This window comes from Diadema antillarum, unplaced genomic scaffold (assembly GCF_040938485.1).
Source record: "Diadema antillarum isolate AM-2024a unplaced genomic scaffold, OU_Dant_1.0 scf00000029, whole genome shotgun sequence".
NCBI lineage: Eukaryota > Metazoa > Echinodermata > Echinoidea > Diadematoida > Diadematidae > Diadema > Diadema antillarum.
In genome coordinates, this window is record NW_027270918.1 from 5,525,576 (window position 1) to 5,538,680 (window position 13,105).

Consider the following 13,105-nt stretch of genomic DNA (forward strand, 5'->3'; position numbering starts at 1 on the left):
TTCGTTCGTTAGATTTGGAATAATGGGGAATGATTCCCATTCTGCTTTCATGGAATCTGTTTCACGGATTGTTCTAGCACTTCATTCACTCCTCGACTAGTTAGTAAATGTCAAGGGAAGTAGCATTGTGCCGCACTTCAGAGTATTTTCAAATATTTTACTTTCACATTGAATTTAGAAATCCGCTTTCTCTATTGCATGTGGAATATTACTTTAAGTAAAATCTCTAAGAAACATATAAAATTGAAAAAAAAAATCTGAAACGCGATCATGATGATCGTCATTGAAAATTTTTTGCCTCACAGAAGTCGTAAAGATTAGGCAATTACAAAGACACGATTCTCTTCTTCAGCGTATATAAAGAAGCTGAAGAGAGGGTCTACTAAAATTCGAGAAGTGGAGCTTTTCTGGCAATCTGGAATGTAAGTTTTCTCCAGTGTGACCGCTCGTTGATCTTGTATGTACATTTAGTTCGTGAAGACCTAATCATCACCAGATATGATGGCAGTCACAACGTATTCCAATACCATTTTTTCGGTGGATGCCAACCTCGTGAATGTTACTGGGGTACAAGCAGTCCCCTCAACCAACACCAAAATTCATACACTTATTTTGCCCTCCGTGTTCACAGGTTTGATAATTGCCGCAAACATTTTAACACTAGTGGCATTTTCTGTCGAAAAACGACTTCGAACCTACAACAACTACTTCATCATCAACCTGTCCATTCTCGATCTTCTTGTTGGCTTGCGTCTAATCGGCAGCGTTGTTCATACCTACATTGGTTACTATCCTCTCAACCAGTCGTTTTGTAAGATACTGAGCGGGATCGGGCAAGCGGTAACCAATGCCTCCAATTTCGTGGTCGTAATCATCTGTGTAGACCGACATCGTGCAACCTACGATCCAATCAACCACTTCATGTCTCGCAGCCGACGTAAAGCTATCTTTCTCAATTCTCTGGCCTGGTTGGCCGCATTCGGTTTCCGGATGACATATGTGACGGCATGGGAGTTCATTGTCGATTTCGACAACGGACGGCATTGTCTTCGTCGATACACAAGCTCACCAGGAGCATCAATCATCAACACGATTTTCATGTTTTACATGCCCTTTGCAGTCATTTCCGTGCTATATCTTCGTATCCTGAGAAAAATAAGACAAACTCGAAACAGGAAGAACGTCACAAGGAAATTTGTTTCTAACGCTGATGGGAGCAAGAAACACACGACAACAATGGCAAACCTTATGAAAGAAAACGCATCATCGACTCCGAGTTCCTCCGACACCAATGTTTCGACTCAGTTTGTGGCAGGCAAGAGTATTCAGAGAAGTTCGCTCAAGAAGGTGAGAAGCGTGGAGAAGGAGAAGCTAACAAGTTGTAAGACGTCAAATATATTTCTCTGACACCAAAACCAGAAGAAATGTAGATATGGGGATGCAGTTTTATGACACGAAAAAAAAAAGGAACCCACAGTATTATGTAAGGATTTTCCTGCTGTCTGCTTTAAGTTTGAAAGTGGTTGAGTATCTATATGAGTCTTGTTTTCTGTTACGTGCCTAACATTATCACAGAAAACTCTATGTACACAGGAATGTGCATCGCCATACTCGCAGATATCCATATATCAGAAAAGTATGGTACCTGTATTAGTTGCCCTATTGAAGTGTGAAATTAGTGTTCATGAACTGCCATGTTTACATTGCACGGAGATTACGTTTACTGTAATGGTTAATTTTTACTTTTACTATTTTGTATTTAGATGTTTCGAAGTGATTCGTGGCTTCGTAATGTCCCGGAGTCTAGTTCTAATTTTCATCGAGATTGAAAAAAACAGGAGAGCTAGTTTGTGGACTTAATGTGTTGTTGATATAGTTTTCCTTATCTCTTTACGTGAATAAGGTAAATCACGAGGCAGCATCCGAGACGAGGAAGGCAACACGTACTCTGCTCTTCATTGTCCTGTCTTTCGTGATTTCGTGGTTACCACACAACATCATCCAACTCATCTACGCCATCGAACCTGGCCTAATTGTTCCCGGCCTACCCCGTTCAGTAAGAATATTCTTTAGTTGGTTGGCGTTCGGCAACAGCCTTCTGAACCCCATCTCCTACGCGATCACCCAACCACTTCTAAGAGCTACACTCAGAAACATGCTGTGCTGCTGCTGTAAGAGAGACCCCTCTCTCACCGTAACAGTCTGATGTTTATAGATTGATTAACCAAAGTCCAGTAGTTCTAACTTGCCCCAATTAATGTCCCCCCCCCCCTTCCCTCGCCTTCTTCAGCCCTCCTCAGACCTGTCTAGAGTTACACAGGGAAGGTGTTTAAAATAGGAAAAAGTGGACTTTTCTACGGGAGCGAAGCGACCGAACGGAGGAGTCGGGTCCTTTGCGAATTTGTTCAATCTGGGGTAGACGTGTGAGCGGGAGAGCGTAAATATCGAACGGAACTGAAAAACCGAACGGATCTGAACAGGGGGAGGAGTGAAATTTTTGTGAAAAAAAAATCTTTGATTAAAAAAAGTAAGACAACACTTTGGTCTTATTGGTTATTTCTTTACATTGCAATATAAAACTAAGAAAACAAGTTTAGTTTGGTTTTTTATTGCAGCATGATGCTTTCATTTTCTGATAGAATTATTTGAAAACGTAATATCCAATCGCGGCAACCGAGTAGGGGGAAGATAAGGAACCTGCATTTTTCGAAATGAAATTCAACAATCTGGTGCACACTTTTGGAGAAACACCTAGAAAATTTTTCAATGCAAAACGAATGACAATACATTGGTTACTGAAAACTCAATAAAAAAGAAACATAATCTTTAAATTAGCTTATTCAGATCCCTGCTAATCAAGTTGTTTAAAAGGGTAATATCTGAGTGCTGCCTCCGAGAGGGGGAGGGGTGGGGGGAGGGTGTGGTATCCCTCCTACGCCTCCTCGACACTCATGAACTATACACGCTGGGGCTTTTTCGTTTTTACGATTTCAATTCGATGATATGCTGCGCACACTAGGTAGAATATTCGGAAAATTATGTTACTCATTTAAATTGCAAAAAAAGAAAAAAGAAAAGAAAAAACTAAGCAAGAATATTTCTTTCATCGTTGCCTGCTGTGAAGAAAAACATCGATTTTCTTCAATCACCCCTGCTCACGAGCGACATTTCATACACTTTTAGGACGTCCAGTCATCACATAGAAATAATGTGCTAACGCCACATTCGTTTCTATAAAGCAAGATAGGTGTTTATGAATAAATACACTTGTAGTGGTAATTGTGAATATCATAAAATTTTTCCTTTGTCTACTGTCCGGCATGATGTAAGAAATAGAATCGATGTACGTGGAATATCATTCACAGCTTTGCCCTTACCTAGAGTTCACAACCACAAGCTTATGTTCTTTGTCAAACACTTGTATCACTTGTATTATAATGTCATTTTGCAGCACCGTCAAAACGGAATTCCTTTGTGGTTATGTAAATGTTTTTTTTTTCTAAAGCAGCCAGAATTGATATGTTGTACATCAATCTGTCTAGAGATACGTTGCTATTAGAAAAAAATGCAATGTAGTAACAAGGGAATGGCAAATCTGAATCGCAAACTCAATATATATATATATATATATATATATATATATATACATATATAATATGTAAATAATATGTAAATGTATATATATTATACATAGAATGCATATGAATAAATATACATACATATTATTAATACATATATACTGTACATACATATAATATATATCTAGGTGTATATATATATATATATATATATATAAAACATATGTATATAATATCTATATATGTATATATATATATCAGGGCTCCACACTAACTTTTTCATTTGGTGACCCGACGGGGCCACCAAAATCATCAATTCAAAATTTTGGGTGGCCAGAGAGAAAAATTTGGTGGCCCGAAAAAACAATAAAAACATTAAAAGTCCTTTTTGTTTATGAGTGAGAAATTTAAGTTTTATCACAGTAAGAATTGGAAGCTGGACATATTCTTATCTACTCTACTCGAGGCGGGCCACCAAATTTGCCCTTTTTTAGATTTGGTGGCCCGACTTTCATTTTTGGTGGCCCCGGGCCACCGGGCCACCGTTAGTGTCAAACCTTTTGTATATATATATATATATATATATATATATATATATATAAATACATATGTATATGTATAGATACACATGTGTGTGTGTATGCTGTGTATGTTTGTGCGTACATGTATTACGTGTAAAATATGCAAATTGAATGATATTGAGTCCAACCATACCTTTACCGCTCCTGTTGTAAATTGATGATAAATTCTTATTCGCCTCAAGTGGAGAAAAACTTTCGCCAATACTTTATAAGCATCTCCTCGCAATCTACAAGTGAAACGAACGTGTACAAGCTGAATATAAATCATTCCTATGCTGAAAAAAATGATTATAGTCTATACGCACTTCTCAAAACCTCGTTCGAGGACAGCTTGGTGCACATGATAGTTAATGTTGCTTGCACAGGAATTGCCACGGGAAGGATACTGTTTCATTCGATTACTGCGTTTTATCTGATTACTCATTATCTTTATTCGCAAAAAGTGATACAACAAGATCGAACTTCATCACTGAAAGTCATAAAGATGACATGCAATGACAAGGACACTTTGAATGCAAGGTATGCAGCTGGCTCTTACTTAACCAACAGGTAATTCTATGGTTTGTTGTTAGGAGATGAACAATGGTTGCCGCTAGAAAGGAATTTCCGCTTTCAGCGAAAACTACTTCAATAAAAGAAAGTTATGCAAAAGCTCCAAGATATGCTGAGGATGTCGTAATATTTCTTATTGTTAAACTTTCTGTCAAGTTCTTCATTCAAACCCAAAACCAGTTTTTAAAAAGTAATCAGACCTGCCGACTTTGGTTTGCACTGGAATTATCAATTATGATTCATAAACGTATTTATACGCATACTAACTCATGATACCTATATGTTATCATTAGAAAAAAAATAAGCGCGGGAATGAGTACCAGTACTACCCACGCCCAATCCTTTACATAAAAAGCACATTTAGCATTTCTCTTCATTGATTTGATGTTTGATTTAAAAGAAAGTCCAATTCTTGACATAAAAAGCACATTTAGCATTTCTCTTCATTCATTTGATATTTGAGTTAAAAGGACGTAGAAAAGCGTCTCTCACTATACCCGTAAGTGCGATCAATACTTGACTCAGAATATAGATTTCTTCTGAATCGTCTGTAAAGAGCATCTTTTGTGCAGCGCGCATCACCGGTATCTTCTTCCCTAAAATGACGCCTTTTGTGTCACGCGGCAATCGAACGAAAGAAAAAAATTCTCATTTGACACTTTTGAAAGATAGGTCCACTTTGCTGCTTTCCTCTTTTCATTTTGTGCTTGCTGTCTACAAAACGGATGGAGTTACTCGTGAATTTCTTTCTCTGTCGACGCATCATATTCGAGAATTCAGATACATAGTGGGATTCTATCGATAGGAACATTCCTTATGTTCGTTTCCTGAGAAACGCCATAAATATTTATATTCAGATAGTGGAGATCTTATCAAGGAATTTGTCCCAAAACAAAGGAGTATTTTTTTTTCGGTCTCAAACCCGAGCCTAAAGCTCACAGGAAGACAAGAGCACATTGTTCTATATTTTTGAACTTTTCCTATCTTTATGACGCTTTGTTGAAAAAAATAACTCTATTTGTATCGTACTTTTCCTTTTCATATGAAACATTATATTCCTCTTGCTGTTCCTCCTTTTTGGAAAAGCGCAAGAGTTGAAAAATTAAGGTGTTGGCGTTCCATGCCAAAGACCCGGGTTCCAGTCCCGGTGGAGACAATTTTTCAACTCTTGCGCTTTTCCGAAAAGGAGGAACATTGAGATGAATAATGATGTCAAATCTAGGCACAGATTTCTCCTTTCTTTCTCATATATATATATATATATATATATATAATATATATATGTACATATATGTATATACATATATATATATATATATATATATATATATATATATATATGTGTGTGTGTGTGTGTGTGTGTGTGTGAACCCTTGATTACGTCTACACGAATTACATTGATTTTTTTTCAAACTGCAGAAGTATAATTATACCTATATTGATGGGTGGATATCATTAAATTTCGAATGCTATAGATGTGAGCAGATATAAGCATATATCACAAACAAATAATATCAAACAAATAATGTGAAGGTTATGTACAAAAACACAATATGTCTATACCCACATGTACAAAAACACAATATGTCTATATACAATGTATATATATACAATGTGATTTAGGAGAAAAAAAAAATCCCGTATCACATAACAGGATTGAAGAATATTGGATAATTCGGGGGGACTAGTCATCAGGTTTTAACCGGAACTTGTTCACTAGTCCGATGTTTTCCCTAACAAAGAAACGCCTTAAACATACAATGGTGAAAAGGAGTGATCAATCCTTGATGAAAACTGCTATGAGCCGTTAATGTTTTGATGTTTAGAGTCATTGGGTGATGAAACCAGTGAAACAGACGAAATGTGGAATAAAGACTACAGAATATCAACATGACAGTTATAGTAAAAGATTCTGCTTCATCAAGAAACCTGATATACGGCTGTTGGTGAAATGAATAGTACTTTTTTTGTGTGTAGAATGTCGAGTGTCCACTTCTACAGTGCAAGCGAAGATTTTATACATATCTTACAGTGTGTCAGCTTTAGAAGTATAGAATATAAAATTAAATATAACAAAACACCATCATAAAATACAACCCTTTACAGCAGGTTTTAGAAACAGCACTAACGCATTTTAGCTGTAACTTTCTTCCCATCTACTACACAGAGCAATTAAGGCCGGTGTGCTAGTTACTTTTTGCTACAGCCGTGCATGCTACCAAGTTTTCCTGATCATTTCACCTGTCTGATCATGAGAAGTGACAGGGGAAAAGGCATGATGAAGGAAGAAAATGTTCTCATTCAGATCTTCATTTCAGCTCCAATTACGTTCAGTGCATGGTCCAACCACTTTCGGAATTTTACAAGATAAAACTGTTTTCAAAATGCTGTAATAGTAAGAAAGAGTTACGAACACCCCCCCCCTCCAATATTATCACTTCAGAACAGAACGTAAACGACATAAAGTATATAAATGTATCTGCGTTACTTGTTGATTATAAGACACTGACCCACCTGACAACTTTTAACTATCTTACGTAAAAAGACATTGAAATATATAATTTGATTATGCACGTTCAGATTCCACAAGACAAAACTCCATTGCCTGTTCTGGACAAAGTATACGAGTTTCCATACATGAAAAGATTTCAATATGCACTGACTATGAAAATCAAATCTCCCAAAACATCCATTCATTCAAAAAGTAAGTAAACCGTTTATGATACAAAATGCGGGGCTATGTATGCAAAAAAAAAAAAAAGAAGAGGAAAGAAAAGAGTTTAGTCTTTGGTAATTGGGTGGGGGTCGATACATACACAATTTTCTTAGAAATTGTGTTGTCTCTTAATGTATAGTTTCCAATGTCAAAACAAACCAAAACAAAGCTAATCTTAGCTGGTCATAAAACGTATGAAATATATGTCATGAAATATGCGGAGGGTTTAATGAGGGCAAATATCACTTATTGTAGATTTCATATACAACGATTAATGATATTGATAGATTTATCTTACATCATACAAAATCCAGCCTCGGGCAAGCGCAGAAACATACTATCACAGAAAGAGTGCAAAAGCACCACATGAGCATTTTGGAGGCTTCCAAACTGTGATACGTTAAATGTGACGGTTATCTTAAAAACGTTCATGTACAAGTACTCTACTAGTAGTACTCGACTAGTATAGTCGTACAGGATTGAAACATAATATTACATGTCCGTATTGATAACAAAGAGAGTGCGTGTATACTCATCAAATCACTCGAATATTGCAACGATCCTTGCAAACAGTTAGTTACCAAGAGTTAAACCGAATTTATGAACGCATTGCATGATCTTCATTCATGACATTCTAAATTTTGATTACATAAGCCTTTAAATGTTTAAAAGTCTTACATTATACCTTTGCCTTACTTTATTTAATGAATGCAATTTACAGTGAACTGATATGCGTATGGTCAGTTTTATGAAGAATCTACTGAGCTCATTTTTTTAAATCTTTAAACGTCCTTAACAAATATAGTAAATCCTTAAGCTTCAAATATTTACGCTTTTCTGTGGAGATCTTTCCTTGCAATGATTAAAAAGCATGTTCTTTAATGTTGACCTGAGAAGCGGCTGGCTTACTGCGTAGGAGATCGGGTTCAGAAGGCCGTTACAGGATGCCAACCAGGTGAAAAAGAGTCTTCCAGGTCGAGGTAATCCCTGGAAGACCAGCAGGGGATTGATGGAGTAGATCAAACCGATGATGCTCTGGGGTAACCAGGCAACAACGAAAGATAGTACGATGAACAAGAGGGTTCGTGTTGCTTTCCGCATTTCGGCAGCCGACTCACGCTTCCGCTGGAAATAGGGAACAAGGAAAAGCATTTTTGAATTCATACCGTCACATACCTTGGTCTCTTATCATTATCAAAGACCTTAACAACAAAATTTCCTTCAATAATGTGCCATCTAAAAGAGTTTGCTCCTATTACTGATTATAAGAAATTATAACAAAAAATGATATTTGTGGGATATGCGTTTTGTACGTTGTGTTCTATGATAAACTTCTAGATACAGTGAGTTACCTTCTTTTTCTTTTCCATTTCTCATATCATCCATGTCTAAGTCAAAATATTTGACAGACTGAGGTGTTTTGTTTAGAGGCATTATGTACTTCCAGATCGTTTTTCCGAAGGTTCGTTAATCCGAAAATGAAGAAGAGAGTTTTGTTTTAAGGGTTTTAAAAAAAAAATGAAATAAGGTCCCTAGTTTCGAAGATTCGTAAGTACGCAGTTGTTCTTTTTTTTTTCATTTTTGGATTAAGGAACTCGATGCCATTTTAGGATTAACGAACCTTTGTAATATTAAACCTTCGAAATAGCTCCGCAGAACGTTAGGGTTAACGAAACCTATTTCATTTTCGAACATGTGGTATACGGAAAATGTGTGTTACAAAATAACGAACCCTCAGAATGACGAACAACACCCATGTATAGATGCACATAAAATGTATTTGATTGCTGCATTTTTTTTTTTTTTTGGTCAAGATTTGTCCATATCCGGATATATTAACCATTACCCATTTACTTATGTAAAGAAGTGTCCACTTATATTGTTGTATTGCTAATTTTGTCTCATTATAGTAAAAACATTTGAAGGAGAACTCCGGCTGATTTTCATACTTTACATTTGAACAACAGCAATTGGTAATAGTGGTACAGACTTTCAGAATGTATAGTGATTGGGATTCAGAAATAAGAATGTTTTCAAAATCTATAAACAAATCGAAATGAACAAGGATGATGACATAACAGCTTCACCATATGAATGCATGCGTGGGGGCTCAAGGAACCAGAACAAAAGAAGAAAGCACGCATAAATTCGATACAGGTGACCTTGTCCTTGCAATCTCTATCGTAATGGAATCACATTGCTACATTTCTGAAACGTGTGAACCTCCTGTACTGATGCATTCTTATGCTGAGCCCCCACTGTTTTAGTCTTTTCAGAGTATTGGTTTCACTTCTCAAGGACCGCAATTAATTCCATAAATCTAGACATGGAGCTTTCGAACACGTACTACATGAAGTGAAGTTCTGAAAATTGCCTGGATTTCCCCTTTTAAGACAGGAGATTAAACTATCTTATAAAACATATAACATTCTGCAACGTACAACAAACACAAAAGGTTCATTTCATCTTCTTATCTCTAAAAGCCAGTCATTTATTAATTGTCAATTTCACAACTTATCTTCAGATCTTCATAAAGGATTCTGAAATAACTTGTTTTATATGGGCTTGCTACAGCAGGGAGTAATAACGAAATCAAATATTCTTAAACACACACATTTTAGAGCGGTAATAGACTTATCGTCGTGTTAGTTAACATGACGATTTCACCGTTGAGAAAGGGGGAAAAGCTGATCTCTTACGATTGGTTTCGTGTTGATAGTTGAACCTGCTTTTCCGGTACTCCTCCTTGGCATATCTTGTCCATATTCCTTTTCTCTGACCGACTCAACGTCGGTATCGATAACTGGATCATTCAGAGACGAGGTTGTGGTGACCTTGGTAAGATCTGCAACAGCTGTACTGATATCATCCTTCACATCAAATTTCTTTTCGACAAGTTTCCCACCCCTCGTCTTTCTGATCTTTAGAAATATACGAAGGTAGAGAACGGAGATTATAACGAGCGGCAGGTAAAAGATAACAATGCCATTGACTATGGACACGCCTGGCATGTTAGTATATCGACGAACGCAGTGACGTCCGTTGTCAAAGTTGTCCACGAACTCCCATGTTGTGATGAACAACATCCAAAAAGAAAAAGCACCAAGCCACGCCAGGGAGTTAAGAAACAAAGCCTTACGTTTGCTGCGAGTCATAAAATGGTTGATGGGGTCGTAAGTTGCACGATGTCGGTCAGCGCAGATGATCACGACGACGAAATTAGAACCACCGATGATAGCCTGACTTATCCCGCTCAGGATCTTGCAAAGGGTTTGGTTCAAAGGATAGTAGCCGACGTGGGTATGGACAACAGTAATAATAAGATATACACCAGAGAGAAGATCAAGAATGGATAGGTTGATGATAAAGTAGTTGTTGTAAGTGCGAAGTTTTTTGTTGACGCAAAAAGCTGCAAGAGTGAGAAAATTTGCGACAATGATGCAGGCCGTAAACAGAGAGGGCCAGAGGAGACCGAAAATGCTGGAAGAGTTCGACCCTCCAGATTTAGGGTATACTTCACTCCCGGTTGAATTGTCGAGAACAATTTCAACCCAAAGTGTAGGGTATGTCTGCACTGATGCCGTGGTCATATTTACCCTGATTATTACGTTGAAAGAAATAGTCTGTCTCCGATCTGGGAAGATTTACTTCACCAATCTCAGTAAACTACAAAGTCAAATAATATGTAAAGGAGCTGTACAGACAAGGGCAAAAATGCATCAACTAACTGCAATGATAAGTATTTCACTTGACTTAGCAAATTGTCATGCTCTTTTGAAAGTAGCTCATTGATGCTGCAGAGAACTACGAGCAGTTTACTACCTGATACTGAATTCAAATTGCTAGAATATATGGAATTTTGCTCAAAGACGTGTTACAAGGCTGAGATGACAAGTTCACAATCTCGATTAAAGCGGTAGACCTCCTGCAATGAGTCTCTTTATGACCAGGACGGTGTAAGCTATAAAATATAGAGATATAGGGTGATTCCGGAAAGCAATAACGAGGGTGTCTTAAAAACAAATATCCTTTATAAAAGCTTGCACTCTATTGGCTGGTGGATTGGCACGATCACGTGACTGGATACCATTGTGACGTGTTTCAAGGCCGCCTACGTTGTCGTCTGCGCGGTCCTCTTATACCTGGTAAAATTAAATCTTCTTGATTATGCCAAGAACATTATTGACGAAGAGAAGTTTGGAAATTTAACCTAGCGCCATAAGGAGCTCCAAAGTTACTCGTTTTGTTTTGTTTGTTTTGGTTTAGATGACAAATAATGCACGTTAAAAGACCCACTGAATACTAGTTAATTAATTGAAATGCTTGTATGAAATTGCTGGTGTTACAGTAGGACTGTACTCGACATTACACATTGACTAATATATATATTTGCATAATGACATGCCATAATAAGACAGATTCATTGACTGAATTAGTTGGTTTGAAAGAGCCACAGTGATCATGATTATACTGTAATGCATTCTCTCTCCCGCCTTTTGAAGCACAAGATATCTTTTTCCCCGGGATATAAAGTGTACATAACTTTTTATTTTGTCTTATTTGCCTTGGGAGTGTGACTTTAAGCCTGATATGAAAGACATTTGTCAAATCAAGCAAAGCGGACTCTTCGGCTCTACTGTATTCGTGTAAAGGTTCAATATCGGCAATTATGATAAATACACGAGAAATGGAACCGCCTCTGTTGCACAGGTATACAATGGAATGGAGAGCATAATAGGTTCAATGAAGCCCGAACTCTTTCACACTCTTTCACACAGGAGACTGAAGAAAACATTCATTCTTTGAATTGCCACGTCTGCAATAAAATTCCCAGCATGAATTACCGGAGGCTAGTTTTGTGATAGAAGAATAGCATAATGCATATCAAGAAAGGCCGAGAAAACACCGTTGCCATGCTGTATTTAACCACTTTCGTACTGAATTCTAAAATCCTCATAGACTTAATACACAGGTCACCAGGTTCCCGAAGTGAACGGGTTAAATGTTGACATTGTGTCTTTTTTTGTCGACGATTTCTGGCTATGACATTTCCTTCTCAAGGGTAACATATTATCAATAGCAATAGAGAATCTATATTACGCCCCTTTTTCTTTCATCGACGTAGGAGTATGTCTAAGAGATAGGGATTTACGAAAATGAAAAAGAGGGTATTGAATAGCTTTTATTATCTTTCTGTAAACCAAAGGAAGGCTTTCCGAAATGTTCCACGGCTCCTATTACCTATGGCGTCATGAAAAGCAGCAATCAAATTAAAGAAGAACATCAAACCCTCTCATCTAAATAGATTTTACAAAATATTTGAGTAAGCATATTTTCCTTTTGTGTGTGTTATGGCAGTTCTAACTTTATCGTCATTGTTCATATTTTTTTCTCTCCCTCATTTTTTTCTTCATGTGAAAGTATTATGGACTTCCATGAATATTGCATATACCCAGTAGATGGAAAGACTAGAAAGTGAGACTGTATGAAGAGTCTATTTATTCATCTATATTTTTGCTAATCCGTTTTGTGTTGGAAATATTACCCTTGGTTGGGTACTGTCAATCAAACTGCAAAATGCTTGACTAGTATAATAGGTTAATGATATTAAGTCGAATGTCATCGAAATGAAGGGTTCGATACCAACGAAGAAACACTGTTATGCAATGAGTCATCCA

At 37.1% G+C, this 13,105-nt stretch overlaps 2 protein-coding genes across 2 annotated transcripts; one reads left to right on the forward strand and one right to left on the reverse strand.

Annotated features, from left to right (window-relative positions):
* Window positions 1-501: 501 nt before the first annotated feature.
* On the forward strand, window positions 502-2,206 carry LOC139739932 (muscarinic acetylcholine receptor M4-like). The gene is made up of 2 exons (XM_071650534.1): window positions 502-1,347; window positions 1,904-2,206. The coding sequence occupies exons 1-2, from the start codon at window positions 502-504 to the stop codon at window positions 2,204-2,206; spliced, it is 1,149 nt and encodes a 382-aa protein (XP_071506635.1).
* Window positions 2,207-8,246: 6,040 nt separating this feature from the next.
* On the reverse strand, window positions 8,247-11,017 carry LOC139739940 (muscarinic acetylcholine receptor M4-like). Its single transcript, XM_071650543.1, has 4 exons — window positions 10,153-11,017; window positions 9,274-9,280; window positions 8,594-8,609; window positions 8,247-8,552 (listed from the first exon to the last, which is right to left on the reverse strand). Exons 1-4 carry the CDS (start codon window positions 11,015-11,017, stop codon window positions 8,247-8,249), a joined length of 1,194 nt encoding a protein of 397 aa, XP_071506644.1.
* Window positions 11,018-13,105: the final 2,088 nt, after the last annotated feature.